The sequence below is a fragment of the Muscardinus avellanarius genome, assembly GCF_963383645.1.
Source record: "Muscardinus avellanarius genome assembly, chromosome: 9".
NCBI lineage: Eukaryota > Metazoa > Chordata > Mammalia > Rodentia > Gliridae > Muscardinus > Muscardinus avellanarius.
Window position 1 is genome coordinate 54,617,964 of NC_137795.1, and position 20,912 is coordinate 54,638,875.

At 34.3% G+C, this 20,912-nt stretch overlaps 1 protein-coding gene across 2 annotated transcripts in view; it reads right to left on the reverse strand.

Annotated features, from left to right (window-relative positions):
* The window catches only part of PCLO (piccolo presynaptic cytomatrix protein), a gene marked incomplete at both ends in the record, with an annotated part of 389,946 nt that overhangs the window by 159,188 nt on the left and 209,846 nt on the right, over positions 1-20,912 (reverse strand). For both annotated transcript variants that reach the window (XM_080701058.1, XM_080701057.1), the window contains one exon: positions 948-3,135. In XM_080701058.1, coding sequence (XP_080557184.1) covers positions 948-3,135 — 2,188 coding nt within the window. The remainder of the gene's footprint in view (positions 1-947; positions 3,136-20,912) is intronic.

Below are 20,912 nucleotides of genomic sequence, written 5' to 3' on the forward strand. Positions count from 1 at the left end.
CTATATTTATAGTAAGTATAAATTTTTTAAACCACTTATGGTTCTATATGATTAAATAATCTTTAGGCAAGTGTTTGGTTAAATATATGCTAGTCTTAAAGATGTTGTTCAACATGAAAAACTGGCAAAACTATTTCGGGCAAAAATATGGGGTGATACAAAAAGTAAAACCAAGGAAAAGCCAAATGTTCACATCAAGGAGGCTTGGATTCTAAATAGCTAAAATACCAGAAGTAGTTTACAAATTTCAATTATAAATCTAAAGAATGTCTCCTACATAATGGTGAGAATATTTACTTTGATATTTAGTACTAAGCTTTCAAGCATATAATGAAAAATGTACATATTTGTCAATAATAGTATTAATAGAAAAAGAGAAGAAACACAAATTTTTCATTTAATGAAAATTATTAAATTTTACATTATGCTAACATCAGAGACTTTTCCAAAAGTTTTCAAAAAGGGGACATCCTCTGAACTAGTGAAGAGAAAAATGACACAAATTATTGTTACAAAGTCTAGCAAAATAGTATCAATGGCTCTAACCCTTAAAAATTTCACAAACTGAAATTGACCAAAATATTTTAAATGTATCTCAGAATGGAAAGAACCATACAATGAAAAACTTTCAAACTATGGATTTAAAGGATGACTATATTTTATTGATAGAATTATTTAATAATGATTTTAGAAAAGCAGACATGAAACAAATCAAGCAAACAATTAAGAAACAGAACAATAAATAATAAATCAAAAATAAAGAAAAGCATGCCACAAAGTCTATACACAAGATAAAAATTTCCATGTATAAGAAATAAAATTGAAGTAAACATGCAAGTAACATACCAAGAAAGGTAGAATACAGTGTTGGAGAAGAAAAATTAACCATGCAGAAAAATAAGAGTTTGAGTTTTGAGAGTGACAAGGGAGTTTGAGGCCAAATTTACCTTCACTGTCTGACATGGCATGCTGGAAGTCATCCATGATGAATGCTATGTCACGGTCATAGCCACGAGTCCGTGATTCTTCCCTCATGTGTTGCTGAACTTCGGGCAATGAGTGACTTGATCCAAACTGATCCCTTGTGTCTGCAGATATTGGGGGAAGGGGTCCAGCTGCAGCCCTCGCCATTCCCATTGGTTGGCCAACAGGACTTAGTGGACTTTCTTCTTCAGAATTCTGAGCCACAATTGGTATTCTTCCTCTACTCTGGCTAATTGGCAAACTGGTAGGCTTAGTTCTGGCAGAGGATGATGCATGACTAAAAGAAACATCTAAAGCTTCAGCCTCTTGAGCTTTGAGTCTTAGTGATGAGCTTGAAGAATCCCTTTTAATTGATAAATCAAGCCCATAGACAGAGGATGGTCGGGAGGAGGGTCTGGACCTGCTGCCACTACTGTAAGGCTTATCTGCTTCATCCTGCAGAGCTGACCGTATGGTATTTCCTAATGTGCCAAGTCCTGATCCAAGAGATGACCCCATAAATTTTTGTTGGTCTGTAATATTTTTTCTGAGGCCAAAAGTGATGTCATCTTGAAGAAGCCTTGCCCTAGAAGAAATACCACCGATGGAAGAAGTACTGGAAGTCATGTAGCTGGAATAGTCAGGCTCAAGGTCTCTACTTTCTTGAATGGGTGAAAATTTTGACATTTTAGGGTCAATTAGTGATTTCTTATGTTTTGACTGCTTTTGATAAAGTATAGCTGCTGGTAGTTGTTTGGCTGCTTGTTTTTCAAGTGTGAGTCGACTGATGCTATACTTCTCAGATTTGGGAAAATGTCTGTAGCTAGTATCAGCATGGTAATAATGGGAAAGGCCAGCAAGGTGATCTAAGCTCTCTGTCCCTCTGCGGAATTCTTGCTTAATCTGATGCTTCAGAAGCTTTAACTCATAAGGATCTTCCATGGGATCATCCTCTGCTTTCACATAACTATGCAGTCTGGAGGAACTCTGCAAAGGTGCTAGGAAATCTGTCACTTCTTGAGATCTGCGAGTCTCGGTGGTTCTAAGGAGACGGTCTGTTTTGGACAGATCCTTTTCATGGAGACTAAATGCAGTGCTTAATGCTGCTGTTCCCTTGGTAATCTCTCCAATATCATCAATTAGGACATAATTTCTTGGAGTGTGATGGTCAATATCTGCATAGAAAGAGTCTGCAGAGATGCTTGATATCGGGCTGCTTGCAATGCTACTCCGTTCCTCCAAACCTATTCTCAAGTCTAAACTATTGTATTTACTACCAAGATGGGAGACAGCATATGTATTATCAGTAGAGACAGGTGCTATCATTAGGGGTTGGTTGCGAATCACTTCATAGTTGGAAGTTATCTTGGGCTCCAAATACAATGTAGTTTGTCGTGGCTTCTGTTGTATCACCATCATCTGGGATGGTAACTGGTAAGATGGTTGTGGGGTTGGTGTAGGTTGAGCTTGGGGTGTGAAGGACATTGTTGCCACAGCTTGGAAAGTAGGCTGAGTCTGATAAGGTGAAACTTGCTGATGATATAAAGTTTGTTGCTGAAAATGGGACTGTTGAGTGTATGGAGTGGGTGCTTGTGTAGGAAGAGCGGGAGAAGAATACTGGTACTGTGTGTAAGGACTCGTAGGAGGAACTAGTTGAGATTCAGTTTGTGTCTGTGGTGGTATAAACTGGCTAAACTCAGTCTGGGGGGCAGTTCTCGGTCGCTCAATGCCATGCTGGCTTTCTATTCGGGTTGGTCTAGTGCTGCTGACTTCACTGTCAGACATGTAATCCCTATCCTCAGCAACCCCCTGGAGGTAGGCTCGCTCTCTCTTTTCTCTCTCCTTTAATAATGCCTCTTTTCTTCTGTTAATTCCCATTTCTAGGTAACGTAGCTTGGCATCAATCTCCTTTTCTTCTTCGTCCAGCTCTGCTTGTTTCTTTCTAAGCTTTGCTGATTCCCTTTCCACAAGATCAAGCTCTCTGTCTATGTCCTGGAGAATCTTGGCTCGAGCCATGGTATTGGTTCTGCAGATCCTTCTCCTGGACACAGTGCCCATTGTGCTATATGTTGACTGTGTTCCTGTGGTAGACTCTTCTGGAGGTGGATTTGGCAGAGTTCTCTTCACTTTTTTCTGAGTGCCAGACGGTGTCATGGTTTGAGAACCTTTTGTCTGTAACCAAAATAACAAAACATAGCACTTTATTAATAAGAAGAAAACAATATCAAAAAACCATCATAATTAATACTTAAACAAAAATAATTTTGTATATCTTTAAGCTATCATAGCATAATAAAATAAATATCTAGGTATAATTCCAAATATTGGTCACCAATAAAATGAACTGAAAAATATTTTTTCTTGTTAAATCATTTAACTCATATAACATTAATTTTGAATTTTAAAATCAGCAATAAACTCGGAGAACTCTTAAAACCGAATTTCCATCTAAATATGAACTCACACCCTCTCCCTCTCCCTCTTCTCTCTCTCTCTCTCTCTCTCTCTCTCTCTCTCTCTCTCTCTCTCTCTCTTTCTTACTGAATTTGTTCCCACAGTATTTCTGTTAGGCCTCTAAAGCCTAAGTTATATTTCATATGGCACCTCTCTTGGCAAATTCTCATTTCTTTTCTAATCTTGCAGTGTTTTAGAATGAAATCCTCAAATTCCTTAATTCCCCCAAAATAGAATGATTAAATTTATTTAATATTTAATATTTCAATATTTTCATGATCATTTAGGTTCCATATTTTCTTCAAGCAGTAGTGTGTTCTTTGGTGTTTTTTCTTAATGCTCTAGCAATATCTGCATGAAGCAAAAAGAACTGATGGTTATAAAAATACACTTTTTTACTCACAAAGAAATCTGAAGAAATAATGGAAAGTCATGTTTCCAAGGCAGCTGTCTAGCATATTTTTTCTTTTACTCTCAATTATTTTCACTTTTATAATAGGCACAACTATATCATAGAGTTATTAAGAAGATCAAATAAGAAAACTGGATAACATTTTAAATACCCATTAAATAATTACTTCAAAAATATTATTTATATAGAAAACTGAGTTTTCAATAAATCTGTATTTCAAATCTTAAAAATCTTTAACTATAAATATATATCTTTGAATATTTGCTGATCATTAGTAGTGATAAAATGAAAACTGATAAATTATAATTATTTTATTAATGTTTTTTAAGATATTAAAAGATATAAGTCTCATAATTTTAAAAGTTTTTCCACAATAACCTTTTTGTTCTCTGAATTCAATGGTATTAAATAGGAGGCCGAAAATTAGATGCTGTTGGTTTTCCCTTGATATACACATCGTATATTTAGTATATGCATATATTTTTTAAAATTTAAAATGCTTCCCATACTATATGATCATATTCTGAAACAGTTTGATAATGGGGGTGTTTAATTTTGCTACCATGGAATTGTTTTAGCATTGAATAATATGGAGACATTTTAAAGTAAGAACTCTTTACCATAGAACATGGATTTGATAAATAAGTGATATAATTATTATACAATATATACAATATATCAAATATTACAATTTACTTCATAAATGTGCACTATTATGTCAATTAAAGACAACTAAGAATTAAGATAAAAACCACTAGCTAATATGAACTAAATGCTGATTGTGGTAAGAAGAAACAAACAGAAAGCATTACTAGGAAATAAAGAAAATACAATGAAAAGAAACTTCTGGGTGGACAAGTACATTTTAAAATACTGTAGGAATTCATTAGATGGGTACAAATATCCATTGGATGAAGAAATGAAAGGGTAAAAATAAGAACTTGTGACTATTTTTAAGAGTTCTCAACTTTTTAGAATTCATTTAGCTGAACTGGAGTATATATTATGAGGAACTATCAAAATGACTATTTATTACATTAGCAATAATCCTTAATGAGATAAGCTTGTGTTGAGTAACATTTGGGCATGCATGGGTGTGAATCATGAAGAGACAGAGTAAGCAAGATACTTAAATGAATTACCCTAGCTAACTACCTATATCTCCACATATAGAAATTGTTTTGCTGTTAGGTGTGTCTACTTGGTAACATATCAGCTTTCACCTGACTATAGAAGTGGTCACAAAGGTGAAGACTTGCCAGGGTTTCAGCTATCTCTCTCACATATGAGAGGTAGTGCAACACAGTGTCTCTCCTGCTGAATTCTGTTAGACTGAATCCTATTTCTGCTTTCTATGACCTGGGAGAATGAGACCTTTTATAAGTTTCAATCTCTCAGGACCTCAGTTTTCTTATACTCTTACATTATTAATTCTAAGAGGTAAATAAACTAATAGTCTAAATTAGTTATTGGACCAGAAAAAAACAACTATATATATTACACACACACACACACACACACACACACACACACACACACACACACGCACACACACTTTTTTCTTTTTCTTCTCTCCTCTACTATTTTACTCAAGAGATGCTTTACCTGGATGTACCCTAATCAATATTTTGGTAAAGGTCCTTATGTTCAAAGTGATCACAGAAACTTTGAGCATTTGTTTTCAGTAAAATTATCTGACAGAAAAATTCCATATAACAAAGTTAGTTTAATTCTCTACAGTTTTTTTTTTAAAAGAATTATGTCTCCAAAAAGAAAGTAGTTTTTTTTGAAGCCCGAGTAATTTCTCACCAAATGAGTATCTAAATCTAAGTCAGATTTCAAATATTAATTAAGGAGATAATATTTTGGCATTATCAGAAAAATATTATAAAAGTATACTGTTGTCAAGTGAAAAGATATTCTAATCCTCATAAATTACCAGAGGTTTTTCTCCCCTGCCAGAGTCCTTTATAATACAGCATCCTGTTAGAAGACTTCAAGTAGGTGTGCAAACATTGGTACTGTGAAAGCCATATTAGTGACTATTCAAAATATACTTTATTTGCAAATGTGTAGCAGCAATGAGGAATGATGAAATTATTTCATCAAAAGAAATGCAGAACAGAGCAAAAGCAGTCAAACAACCTGAATGTTCCACTTTGGCAAATCAATTCATTTTCCTATCAAGTCCATTCACTCATTGGTTCATTCATGCCTTCCTTCAGCAGAAAAATCACAACATCAACATCATCATCATCATCAACAACAACAACAACAACAACAACAAACAACAAAACAGACACTGCTGGCTATCATGTACTAGAAACTGTCAGTAAAAATAACTACTTATATACTACTAGGCTGTTATCTGTTAACATATTGCAATCTAAAGGATATCTTAAAAATTGTATGAACATTTCAAGAAATAGAAGAATATTTTTCTCTAATATAGATAACAATTGCTTCTTAATATTCTGATCAAGGACTGGTACATTCTCATAATAGCTCAAATATCCAGAACGTTGCTTCAGAAAAGGGACTAGGTCATATTCTGAGTACATGAGGTTAGTAGGGTCAGCACCAAAGGCTCTGATGTCTAACAAAGACACAGGACAGAGAGGAAGACAACAAATAAAAATTCTACTGAATCACTTTTTCCATCTGTGATTGGCTTTCTATTGTAGTATAAGACTTATCACTAGGTTCTTTAGATGAGACTAACAAGAAAACATAACAAGTATAGTAATTCATCAATGTTTGCTCACTTTTTAAGTTCCTAAACATAAGAGTTAATAACCTACCTTGCATGTAAGTACAATATTTAACTATCTGTAGTATGTAGAAGTGATCTCCAAATTCCTAATATAGTTTCCAAGCTAGACTTCTTTAGGAATTATAGTTTGAAAATGAATCACTTCTCTACCATTTAAAAATAAAAGACATCATTCAAAACTTCCTGATTAACTGAAAGAAGAACAAATGTAAAAATCCAAGATATATTATAACGAAAGTTTATTTCAAACATCAAAATAACTTTCTAGCCAGGCGTGGTGGTGCAGGCTTATAATCCTAGCATTCGAGAGGCTGAGACCTGAGGATCACAGTTCACGGACAGCCTCAGCTACTAAGTAAGGTCCTCTGCAACTCAGTGAGACCCGGTTTCAAAACAAAGAATAAAAAATAGGGCAGGGGCTGAAGCTTGGAGGTTGAATGCCCCTGGGTTCCATCCCCAGACCCACACAAAAAAAGAATAACTTTCTGTATCTATAATATAAAATATATTCCCATATCTTTCTAGTGATATAGTACTTTAGAAGCATATTTCTGATATTAACATCAATAACTATTTGGCAGATGACTGAGGTAGTTTTTTTTAATTAATTCATACAGCAAAATATTAAAATTATACATAACATTGGTATACCATGTGATGTGTAATTATGTATTAACAGGGATGTAATGTCTTGAATAAATGTTCAAATCAGGCTAAACATATTTGTCTTGAGGTAAATCCTTTGTATGTCAGTTTCGTTATTTATTTATTTATTTAGTGGTACTGGGGGTGGAACCCAGAGGCTTTCTACCTCCGGGATATACTCCCAGACCCATTTTATATTTTATTTGGAAACAGAGTCTCATTAAGTTACTGAGAGCCTCACTAAGTAGCTGAGGCTGGCTTCGAACTTGTGTGATCCTCCTGTCTCAGCCTCCCAAGCGTGGGGATTACAAGCGTGCGCCACCACGCCTGGCCCAGTTTCCTAATTTAAAAAGTTCCAATATATGAAGTTCTTTATGAACAAGTTCTGATATTGTTCTATCTCATACCTCTTAGTTTTGTGGATTTATTTTCAAACAATGTAATTCCGTAAAATACATTGATAAATAAGATATATTTTGGTACATTTTCTATAGAGAGGTTATGCCCTCTAGAACATCATAACCTTCTTTTAAAGGTCATCCTATCAGATGAGTTAGAAGGGTATATAAATGGAGTGAACTTGGGTCTAGAAAAGAAGGGTTTACTTTCAGCTTAAAAAAAGAAAAGACATAAGAGATCTAACAGAAAATATGGGTGGGTCTTAAAGAATTGGATTTAAACAGAAGATTACTTTTTAAGTGGAGAGAATAGTATCAAATGTAAAGTTTTTGAGAATTATCAAGGACAATGTGGTTTCATTTGGAGTTGGTGAGGCATTAATATCTGTACGGTGAAAATACATCCAGAGAATGCTCAATGCAAACACAGAAATGAAAATGAAATATAAAAATGTATAGCAAAATACAAAACAAATATTTGAAAGCTGTATCTATATTAAAATCTCAATTCATCGATTCTCTTCTTTTACAGATGGAAAAAGCAACACTTCTTATTATATACTGGTCAAATTAACTCCAAGAACGTGTGAAATACCAGGGCAGGCCATTGAATCATAAATGTCCAATCATTTGTAATGACTTGTGATGCACTGTCCTGGGTAGCAATCAGGATGGCTTTGTCAAAAAGAAAACTGTGACAGCCCAATTTAATTTCCTTCAGTGATAATATGGCAGTTCATGCAGATAACACAGAAACAGTAGATATAATCTAGCAGTGCTTTAGCAGAACATTTAGTGTTTTCCCAAGACAGTGACCAAAATTGTTTTGGCCATAAGAATGGAAAGTGGTAATGTAATTTGTCAGGTACTGAGATACAGATCATGACTATTTAGGGTCCAGCATCAATGAATATAATTAGTCAGTATTTCTTACATGAGGAACTAATGGTATTTTGTAACAGATGATTTTATGCTTGGGAGGGATGTCTGTGCATTTTAAAATGCTTAGCTGTATATCTGGTCCCTACTCTTTAAATATCAGCAGCATACCATGCCAATAAAAAATGCTACTGTGAAGCTAGGCATGGTGGTTCACACTTGTAATCCTAGTATTTGGGAGGCTGAGGCTGGAGGATCAGAATCACAGGTTCATGGCCGTGGCCATTCTCAGCCTTCCCCTTTTTCTCCACCATACTGTGACTATCATGTGGGCTAAGAGGGCCCTCACTGAAGATCAAGATAATGGTGCTGTCTGATTTTGGACTTTCAGTCTCCAAAACTGTTAGCTAAATAACATTTTTTATTTATAAAGTATCTAGCCTCAGGTATTTTGTTATAGCAACAGGAAATAGATCAAAATGGAAATAAAATATTGAAAAAGAATTTTACCACTCCAATACCTGTAAAAAGTTAAAGCATAAGAAACTGCCAGTCTCAATGAAGCTTGCTAGAGCTTTCTATTGCTCTAAGTTTAAAAGAAGGATAAATGATTTAATGAGAGCGTGATTCAAACCTTAAATAAAGAAGATAATGATTTGGTTTGAGAAATGCCAGAATTACTAAGGAAGATAAGTTAAATAGCTAAGCTTAATTTTAAAATCAGAAAACTGCTGCTATTGTAAAAAAATAATAATTTAGGAAAAAAATTAGTACCAAGACAAAAAAGGGAAAAAAACCTTTGTGGAAGCACAGGGATAGTTAAATAATAAGAAATACTTACATGCACTTCACTGAACTAAACACCAAGATTATAATGCTGACATAGTTTCTGCCTTTTAATTGTGCAATAAAATATACAGAAAATTAGAACAGAATGACTTTCAGGGTCATTTGTCCCATGCCATTTTTACTCTCATATATAAACTCTTAATTTACTTTGAATAGGAGGATAAATATTTTTTTCTTTTTTTGTGGTACTGGAAATTGAACCATGGGGGTAGTCTACCACTGAGGTCCACCCCAAACCCCATTTCATTTTAATTTTGAAACAAGAGTCTCACAGTTTAGTAACTGTTTCCATGAACCAAAACACTAAGTAAACAGTATTATGAATATGAGAATTTATGGGAAATAAACAAAACGCTCTTGAATCTGCATAGCTATCAAGAAGAATTTACTGTTTACGAACATAACTGAAATTTTTTTAAAAGTAAGTTTTCTCTAACTGTAAGATTCTTCTGCCAATAAACATGTGAGAAACTAAGTTATAGGACTCTAAAAACAATGTAATAGAACAGATTTAAAAGTCATACACAAGTTATTTATCAAAGCTTAGTAGTATAGACAAAAATAGTCTTCCATAAATATTGTGAAAATTTTATGCACTTGGCGTTTTGTCAGGCAGCTTAAAGCTTTTACTTAATCACCTCTTGTCCCAGTTTGTTTTGCTTTCTTGTGGACAGTCATTGCTCTTGGGCTAAGCAGTCAAGCAGAAAACTAGTTTCTGCCTCACTGGACAGAGCATTAGACATGCCGTCTCTGTGACATTTATTGCCTTATAATCTGGAAAGCCCCAAAGAGATTAACCTTTCTTTTCTAAAATTTGTATCATGTATTTTATAAAGACACTTTGAAAGTTTTTTAAGGTAAATATTTTTACGTATATATGTGTTTATATGTATCTCCTTTCCTCCATCCCTTTTTATTAAATCAGGTCTTTTTGTTGTTGTTGTTGTTGTTGTTGTTATTTTGTGATACTGGGGATGGAACACAGGGCCATTCTACCTCCAAGCTACATCCCCAGTCCTATTTTTATATTTTGAAGCAGGGTTTCACTGAGTGGCAAAGGACCTCACTAAGTAGGAGCCGAGGCTGTCTTTGAACTGCGATCCTCCTGTCTCAGCCTCCCAAATGCTGGGATTACAAGGGTGTGCCACCACACCCGAGAGATGGTTTTGCTACATTCAATAAAATACATATTCTGTTCATTGGGTCTTTCTGGCAGTGCACAGGTGGTGTGGAATCTTTAAGGGGTGAGGTCTAGTGGGACCCAGCCTATCTGGCTTCCTGATGGGCCCTGTGAACTCTTCCTCCAGCACATGCTCCCTTTATTCTAATAGCATCACTATAAGCTGATGTCAGTGCCATGCTCCTGAACCTTCTGAAGTGTGAGCTGACTAAAGCTATTTTGTGCAAAGTAGATGTTTCCAGGTAGTTGGTCATAATAACAAAAGAGTATTATACTGTATTTATAACTAAGATATGTATATCAAGGTTCAAAAATGAAGATAGGATTTATGGCTAAACACAAAGCCATACTTCATATGCTTTTAACATTAAGAAAGAGGAAGTGCAAAGTAAATTTACTTTTCGAATATGCAACCTTGTTACTTAAATTTGAGACTTACTGTACTAAAATCTCTGTTTGTGGAAACAGTCCTCATAGGCTTTTTTTTTTTTTTTTTTTTTTTTTTTGCGGGTCTGAGGATGGAACCCAGGGGCATTCAATCTCCAAGGTACAACCCCTGCCCTGTTTTTTATTCTTTTTAATTTGAAACAGGGTCCCATTAAGTTGCAGAGGGCCTCACTAAGTAGATGAGGCTGACTGCGAACCGCGATCTTCCATTCTCAGCCTCCCTAATGCTGGGATTACAAGCATATGCCACCATGCCCGGCTCCTCATAGGTTTTTTATTAGTCTCCTTAGGTTGGTTATTTCTATTAGCATTATATTATTATTTAATGGGTAGACAAGCTTTTTCAACTAATCTTTTTAAAATTTTATTGGTGCATTGTAGTCATACATCTTAGTAGAGTACAAGATGGTGGAGGCATACATGCACACATCACTCATTTAGCCCTTCCCCAATTCCCACCCCATTCCCTCCCCCTCCATCCTCATGTTTGGCATAGTGATTGACTTTGATATGTTTGTGAATGTACATCATGTACATTGGGGAATTTCCCTTTTTCTCCTCTCCCATCACCCCATTCAGGCCTTCTTATTTGCTCATCTGATTCTCCTCTTCTGTCTAGAGTTCTTCCTATGACCCATTTTCTCCCTAGCTTCTAAATATTAGGGAGAACATTCGATTTCTTACTTTTTTGAATGACTAATCTCATGTAGCATAATGCTGTCCAGTTCCATCCATTTCCCTGTAAATGATATAATTTTGTTTTTCCTTATGGCTGAGTAAAATTCTATTGTGTACATATCCCACATCAACCAATCTTTTAAAAATGACAATGTTTGTAATTTAGAATGGCATCTTATTTTCAAGACAGTCTTGCTATGTTGCTCAAGTTGGCCTTGAACTTATGATCTTCCTGCCAAAGTACCAAGAATCACTGATGCTCAACTTTGCCCAACTTAGAATATAATTATGAATAATAATAATTTCTAATTTTTCTTTTAATAAGTGGTAATATGACATTGTGCTAATTACAAACTATATTGTTAGATGTTTACTATATTCAATCTAAGCAGATGTTTAAACAAAAGACTAATATCTTTGCTAATTAAATTTAGTGCTAAATGGGAACACATGTCTAAAAGGGTTAATGCAGCCGGGCGTGGTGGCGCACACTTGTAATCCCAGCATTCGGGAGGCTGAGACTGGAGGACTCAGCTACTTAGTGAGGCCCTCTGCAATGCAGTGAGACCCAGTTTCAAAATAAAGAATACAAAATAGGGCAGGAGGTGTACCTCGGAAGTTGAATGCCCCTGGGTTCCACCCCCAGACCCGCAAAAAAAAAAAAAAAAAATAAATAAATAAAAAACAAAGGGTTAATGAAACAGATAAAACTTATATTTTAAGTGATTTAGAGCCAACTCATAATATTTTATATATTTACTTGTATAACAGCATCTACTCCTTCCATACTTATGATGTATTAGAAAAAGTATATAAATCAGTTAAAGAACTGTTAGAGAAAAGAAAATTCAAGAAGACAGTTAAAAATGCAATGAAATTAACTAGTATATGAAATAGGAATATTTAGAAATAGGTATGAGAACAAAATGAGATAATTCTGAAATGAAGCAATCAGAGGCTATAGGAAGCACAAGTGGTAGAAAAAAGATGTAATTACTTATCCATGCTACATACTGTAGAGGTACCACAAAAAGGCAGATTTAGACCAATCTTTTATCAGTTCGAAAGTTATTGGTGATAGTGAGAAATATAGTTTCTACAGTGTGATTACAATAAATGAAAGAATAAATAATAAGACAGGAAGTAAAATTAGTGAAGACGAACTGACTCCTCATAGTTTGGTAACTAAGACAAACATGGTTGTGGTTTGAGGGTGAGACTTCTGAGAAAGGAACTCTAGGGAAAAGAGAAATAAGTAAGAGACAGTCTAAGGGTGAGAAGCAGCAGAGTGAAAAGACTGAAGATATATAAAGGAGAAGAAAAAACTGATAAAGACTTTACATAATGATATAATTTGACTAGTAAAAATATATTTTTCAAAGATAATAACTAAAGATTAATATTTAAAGCTATATCACAGCTTACTATAATTTGAGTATCAGTAAAAGCTTCATATATATCTTATTAGATCTCTAACAACTTTATTAGAAGGGAAATATTATTAGTTTTATGTCTGATATATTTATAACTTTTGAAACACTGTATAACTTGGCCAGGCTTTCATCACTAATAAGTGGCAGAGCATAGATAATTTGTCTAGTTGTTAATGTTTAAATAGTGTGACTTAAAGTTCAAATAAAAAATAATAATGTAGATTTCTTATATTAGCATATATGATGAATAACAAGCATGCTTTAAGAGGATGTATTCATATATGATACATAAAATCAATACTATACTTACTGGTTTGGAGGAAGAAAATTAGAACTGTGAGAAAAGGTAAACAAACTAAATTTCTTATCAATTTTCTTCACATGTACAACTTATCTGATATTTTTGGAACTTTTAATCTTGTTCTCTAAATATAATGTGTGTTTCCTGACTTTCTAGATGATGTGTTCAAAGTAATTACTATTACTTTATAAAATAAGCTGGAGTCATGTTCAAGAGTCTAACATTAAATGCATATTTAAATATTTGAAATTGGAGAATTCTAATTGTTTGTCCTACTGCCCATCTGCTCATCATTCACCTAATCTTTATTTGGTACCATGTTCTGTGCTAGTCCATACGACATAAAGATGAATTACTAGAATATTATTTCTACATTCTTACAGACTTCAGAAGTAAAAAAAAAAATAGAGATGTCTTATAAAGAACTGTAATTTAACATGATAAAATTAATTTATTAATTTATTTATTGATACTGAGTAATGAACTCTGGTGCATTCTCCCACTGAACTACACACTCAGCCATTTTAAAATATATATTTTATGTCGAGAAAAGGTGTCTCATTACCTTGCTAAAGCTGGCCTAAAATTTGCAATTCTGTCTCTGTCCCCCAAGTCTGGGATTACAGGCATGTACTAAATGTGGTACTTAGTATAGAGGAAGAAATTTGTAAGTCAGGGTGAGTTGGTGCATATAAAGCATCTAAGGAGACAACTTATGTGGTGGTTCTAAATGCTCTAAGGGACATGCAAGGTCTACAGGGGAGAGGTTTCCTGGCAGTTAAAGACAAAGGCATTAAGACATGGATATGCTTATATCCCAGAAGCTACAATGCTTTTCACATTTTTAAATGTTACAGATAATTTGCAAAAAATAGTGCCATACAACAATATTGGATGTAGACATTGGGAGATTACTTTTTTACTCTTAAAGTGCTAGTTGGATTTTAAAGTTTTTATTTCTTGTCAAATTATATATATTTTCATACATAAACATTTGCATATAATTATATTTTGGAATATATTTTGCTACATAAATGCCTATTATTAATGTGTATTTTATGATTAAGGTAATTTAATGAAAAATATATATTTTAAATATTTTATATATCTCTCTTTTGTAGCATTTGAAAGTTTTTATTATCCCCAAATTAATTTTTACACTTACTTCCATCTTTCCTTATATTCCTACCTCTAAGATTACGTTTCTGCTTCAGTTTATAACACTGTTCTTCCTGCTAATGTTTACTTGGCACCACTGCTGTGTGAATCTGCACTTAGGAAATGTGACCTTAGGAAAACCATACTAAGAGTCACATAGCATCTCTTCCATGGGAGAGATGAGATTTTATTAATGATAATCATTCTATTATGAAATGGAAACTGGCAGGGGGACTACAAACGTCAGAGTCAGGTAAGAATGTAGAATAGTTAATAAGTTAACTTGTTTATATCATATAGAGCAAGATAATAATGGTTCTAAAAGGTGGGAGAAAACTTCCTGTTAGTCATATAGATAATGTTAAAATACAGTGCAATTTTCATGGGAAACCACTAAAGAAAATTAACTAGACTAATGATATTTGCATAAGAAAAGTATTTTGGTGAAATGCAGAATGAAAAGAATGGGAATAAAGATAAAATCAGGAAAACATGTTAAGAAGTGTTTTAGTAGTCCAGAAGAAATAAATGATATACCTTTGAAAACAGAGTGGTAGCAGGGTGATTTAGAGCTGGTAAATATAAAATATTAAAAATTTCAGGCTTTGTTTCTATTTCTTTTTCATATTAAATTATTTCAACTTACAATAACCTTGCAAGTAGATACTAATATTATCCTCACTTTATAAGTGAGAAAATCGGATTTAAATTAAATAAATGAAGAGATTGGAATTCAACCATTCCTAGACTCATACTTTTAAATACAGCATTTTTGATTGTAGACTCTTAAGTTATATATTGTCATGTAACAATTCACCTCAAAATTAGGCCTAAAACAATATTTGCTGTCTTATATTTCCCATGGGTCTGCAATCCAGCCATGTCTTGCTTAGCTGTGATCTCTTGCTTAGGGTTTCTCACTACCCTGCACTCAAACTGACTTCCAAGACTGGTATCACCTGAAGGCCTGGCTGGGAAAGACCATTTCCAGCCTCAGTGTGATTATGATTACCAGCAGGCTTCAGTTACTAGAGGGCTGTTAGACAGGGCCTTAGTTCCTTGATGGTCACCTTTGCTACTTTTCATGTGAACCTATGTACAACAGCTCATCACATGGTAGTTCACTTCACCAAAGAGAGGAAGGAATGAAGGGAGGGAGAAGGGAGAAGAAGAAGAGGCAAGAGAAAGCACACATATGTGATTGGACCAATAGTTTTCTGTACTCTAATCTTGAAAGTGACATCTTCCAATTTTTTCCATATTCTACTCAATGGAATCAAGTTATTATGTCCAGCTCACACTTAAAGACAGGGATTCCACAAGAATATGAACATTAAAATGAAGGGTTGTTTGGGATCCATGTAGCATCTATGCACAACATAAAATAAATTAAGAGCTTATGATTGACTGCATATAAGAGCAATCCTTTTCAAAGGTTGTAAAATATATTAATGGCTAAGAAATAGCCAACATTGTAAGCTTTGAATTACAAAACCAGTAGGGATAGCGGAGTTCTAATGAACTAGAATATGGGTAAACATTAAAAAAAACAACTCTGTGAGAAAGCTGTGCTAGAGAAGATTTACACGGTAGAGGTGTTAAATAATTTTCAAGTAATTTCAGGTCATAAAGCAATTTTAGGAAGCAAAGGACTATATGGAGAAGTAATAATCACCAGAGATGAGTTATGAGAAGGTGAAGCAAACCAGTCATAGTGTCACAGGCAAGCAGTTTTGATAAATGGGAGGATGAGACAGGAGGATTTTAGGTTCAAGGTCAACCTTGGTAACTTAGTGATGCACTTAGTAACTATAAATATCTTATTTCAAAATAAAGCAGAGATGTATCTCAGAGATAGAATGCCCCTGAAGTTCAATACCCAGTATTAAAAAAAAAGAAGGAAAAGAAGTAGGTGTTAGATCATCTTTCTCAATGATGTTACTCAGGACAAAACAGAACTGTTGCTGGTGAGATATAATTTCACTATACAAATTATGAGTCACATAAGTATGGATGCAGATGAAACAAATCAGATGCAAAGGTATTATTGGAGAGAAAAACACCACTGGGTTCTTTGTGCTTTCTTCTATATTTTTACATTTCAAACAAGTTTTTGAAGTAATTCAAAATTGAACAAGTTTTGAAGTAATTCGCTATACAGAAATAAATAGGTAATATGGTCACTTACTTTTTTTTTTAAATAGTATTGGGATTCTCTACATATGCCTGTTTACCTTGCTGACAATTTGGACTCATATTCTTTTTTGACAGTCCATCTATTCTGACAAGTTTTTCCTGAGGATACTGTCACATTGTGGACTCTTGGGTGTTTTGCCTTTTCGGGTTACTTTCTGTTATAATCCTTGACTCAAGACACAGAAATGAGTCACTGGGGAGTCAGTAGGGCCCACTCTGGATTACTGCTTTAGACTTCCTTCTTATTGGGCAGTTCCTACAAGGTAAGATTAGACCAGTTCTTGAGCTATTTCCAACAAATGAGGATTATTTATTAGGAACATATCCTTTTCTTCATAGTACTTCCATAATTTAGTTGAAACATCAGCACTCTTGTCTTTTGAAGTGCATCTTGAGATTTTCAATTTTCTAGAAGCTTAGATATATCACTGAAAATCATTTGAGAAAACAAATAATTTGTTGCTCTGGGAAAAGTATGTTTTATAGACTTCTCCATTTTTTGAACAGCCTTCAGCCTTTGTATCCTTCCCTTACCTGCAAAGCTAAATGCCAAGTTTCTTGGCACTTAAGAAAGGCCAAGACTAAATCCATTTTTTTATATTTCTATTTTATAAGAAATTAAGAAATATACCAAATAAGGTCATTAACTGCTGTAGAGTAATTATGCCCTAATACAGTTTTGGAAACTTTATCTAATTTTGGTGATATACTACTGAATATTTTATATGCTTAATGATAATGAAATATTTATAGAAATCAATAGTTTTCCCTTTTCATAATATTTTTCACAAATGTAGCCACCAGCATGTTCTATTCAGCCACTCTGCTATACAGGAGGAGAAGAGACTCAACTGAAGCCACTCAAACTTTATTTTTAAGTTTCACTAAGAGGATTTATATGTTGAAGAATATATGTATGTATGACTGGACAATTTAAAAGAATAAAAGATGATCTTCCTTTTTTTTTTTTTGGTGGTACTGGGGATGGAACCCTTCTACCTCCGGGCTACACTCCCAGACCTATTTTATATTTTATTTGGAAACAGGGTCTCTTAAGTCAGCGAGATCCACCTTCCAAGTGCAGGGATTACAAGCATGGGCCACCATGCCTGGCTGCTCTTCCTTTTTAGTCACATGAAGTTGGTTCTTCAATAGATTCCACACCCTAGGACTGTGCTAATGCATCTTATGAGTTATAATGTGTACTTGAAATTTTCCTCTTCTTTTATCGAAAGTATAGTTAGCCAAAGTAGTTATTAGAAACAAGAACCATGCAGGAGACATAAAAATACCTGACTATACTACAAAGACATAGTAATAAAAACAGTATGGTATTGGAACAAAATCAAACACACATAACACTGGAGAAGAACAGAAGACTCAGAAATAAATTTGCACACTTTCTCAGCCTGCACAAGAGTCAATACAGGATGGATCAAAGACCTGGAAATCAGACCAGAGACCTTGCAGCTCCTGGAAGAAAGTTTAAGTCCAACACTGCAACACATAGGCAGTGGTAAAATCTTTCTCACTAAGATCCAAAAGGCACAAGAAATTAAAAGGAGAATAATTATGTGGGATTTCAAAAAACTGAAGAGCTTCTGTACAGCAAAAGAATCTATCAAGAACCTCAACAGAGAGCTATCAGAATTGGAGAAAATTTTTGCCAACTATTCCTTTAATAGAGAATTAATATATGGAATATACAAAGAACTCAAGAAACTTACCACTAAGAAAACAAATAACCCAATCAAAAAATGGGGAAGTGAACTAAATAAACACTTCACAAAAAAGAAATTCAAATGGCCAATAAATGCATGCAAAAAAGTTCAACATCATTAGCAATCAGAAAGATGCAAATCAAAACTACCCCGAGATTTCATCTAACTCCAACTAAAATGGCAATTCAAAACACAAACAAAAAAATATGCTGGCAAATATACGGAGAAGTAGGAACTCTAATACACTGTTGGTAGGATTGCAAATTAGTGCAATCACTTTGGAAACAGTATGGAGGATCCTCAGAAGAATGGGAATCAACCTACCTTATTATCCAGCAATACAATTTCTGGGTATCTACCTAAAAGAATGGAAATCAAACTACCAAACTAATACATGTGTATCTATGTTAAAAGTCACACAATTCACAACTGCCAAACTGTGGAACCAGCCAAGATGTCCACCAACAGATTAATGAATTACAAAACTATTGTATATGTACACAATGAATTTTACTCAGCCATAAAGAAGAACAAAATTACATCATTTGTGGGGAAATGGATGAACATTATGCTAAATTAGATCAGTCAGTCACAAAAAGTAAAAAAATCAGATGCTCTCTCTCCTATGTGGAATCTAGGAAGAAAAAAGGTCTTAAGAGGAACTCTAGACAAAGAAAAAAAAACCATAGATGAGCTAATAAGGTGACTTAACTGAGGGGGAGGAGGGAAAGAAAAATTCCCTAATGTACATTCACAAGCATATCAGAGCCAATCACTAAGCCAAACATGAGAAGGACGGAGGACAAGGGAATGTGGTAGGATTTGGGGAAGGGCTAAAGGAGTGATGTGTGCATATATGCCTGTATCATCTTATACCCCATTAAGATGTATGTCTATAATGCATCAATACAAAAAAATATAGTTGGATCGCAAACCAATGTGTCTTTGAAAGCTACATAAAGTATTGGTCAAACTTGTCATACATAAGCATAAGAAGAACTATTTTCTACAAAGGACTATAAGGACCTATGATAGGACAATACCATCAGGAAGCAACATAGGAATGATTAATTTGGTTCAAAAATTATAGAAATATATATTACATTTTGATATTTCACTGTTATAAAGTAAAATATTTGTTAACTATGAAAGTATAAAATTTAAAGCATACCTAATGCTAATATCTTAGAAGACACGGAATTTCTAAATTTTTCATTTTCTAAAGTCTCTCTGGTATCTTGATTACTCCCTAGCTTCCACATATGAGAGAAAATCAGAAACTCCAGTGCAGTGAGGGACATGGTCTAGAGGAGAGTTGAGGGAGAGTGAGAATTAAATGAAGGAAACACTTCCATTGTCATTATGTAGATATATGAGAATACCAATGCCAATCTCAGGATCATATAGAGGGACGGAAGGAGTGAGGAAGGAGCCAAGGAATAGCCCACCAAGTTCTGTGTGCATGTTTATCACCATCACTATGAACTATATTATTATGTGAGAGTATAGTATACCAATAAAAGTATAAAATTTACATTTTCAGTAGAAAACACTGCTGAGTGTGTGGATAGATTTCTTAACTGATTTTCATGCTTTGTTTGACATTACTTTTTTATTTCTGGCACTGGGGATTGAATCTAGGGGAATTATACTTCTAAGTACACCCCCCAGTCTTTTTTATTTTTTATTTTTAAACATAGCCTCCATAAAGTGTGGAGGGTGGCCTTGAACATGAAATCCTCCTACCTTAGCCTCTTGAGTCCTGAGATTATAGGCTTGAGCTTTGCACCCAGCTTAACATTACATTTCCTTGATTAGTCTCCAGGAGAAAAGGTGATAAAAGGAACTGATGACTTCCTCTTTTCTTCCTTTTAATCTCCAAATGTGAAGTTATTACTAAGTTCAAAATTGTTCTTTTTGGCTGGGCATGGTGGTACATGCTTGTAATCCCCGCACTTGGGAGGTGGAGACAGGAGGGCTGGTTCAGAGCCAGCCTCGTTGGTTTAAGAGACCCTGTTTCCAAATAAAAATATAAAATAAGTCTGGGAGTGTAGCCCAGAGGTAGAAGGGCTTCCAGGAACTCCAGTACCACCAAAAAAAAAAAAAAAATTTTTTTTTGTTCTTTTTGTAGCTACTTCCTTAAAGATTTGGGGAATTGGGGGAAAGATAATTAATGAAGAAAACACTTCCACTGACCTTATATAAATATGTGGAAATACTAATACCAACTTCACTATCTCGTATGGAAAAGGAATAGGGAGAGAGACAAAGGAAAACTCACCAAGGGCTGTGTGCATGCAGATCACTATCACAATGAACTACATTATGATGTGAGACTATAATGCACCAATAAAAGTATAAAAATAATAAAAATAGGTAAGAGATGGTCTTATCTATATATGTTTGAAATAAAACATTTCTTCTC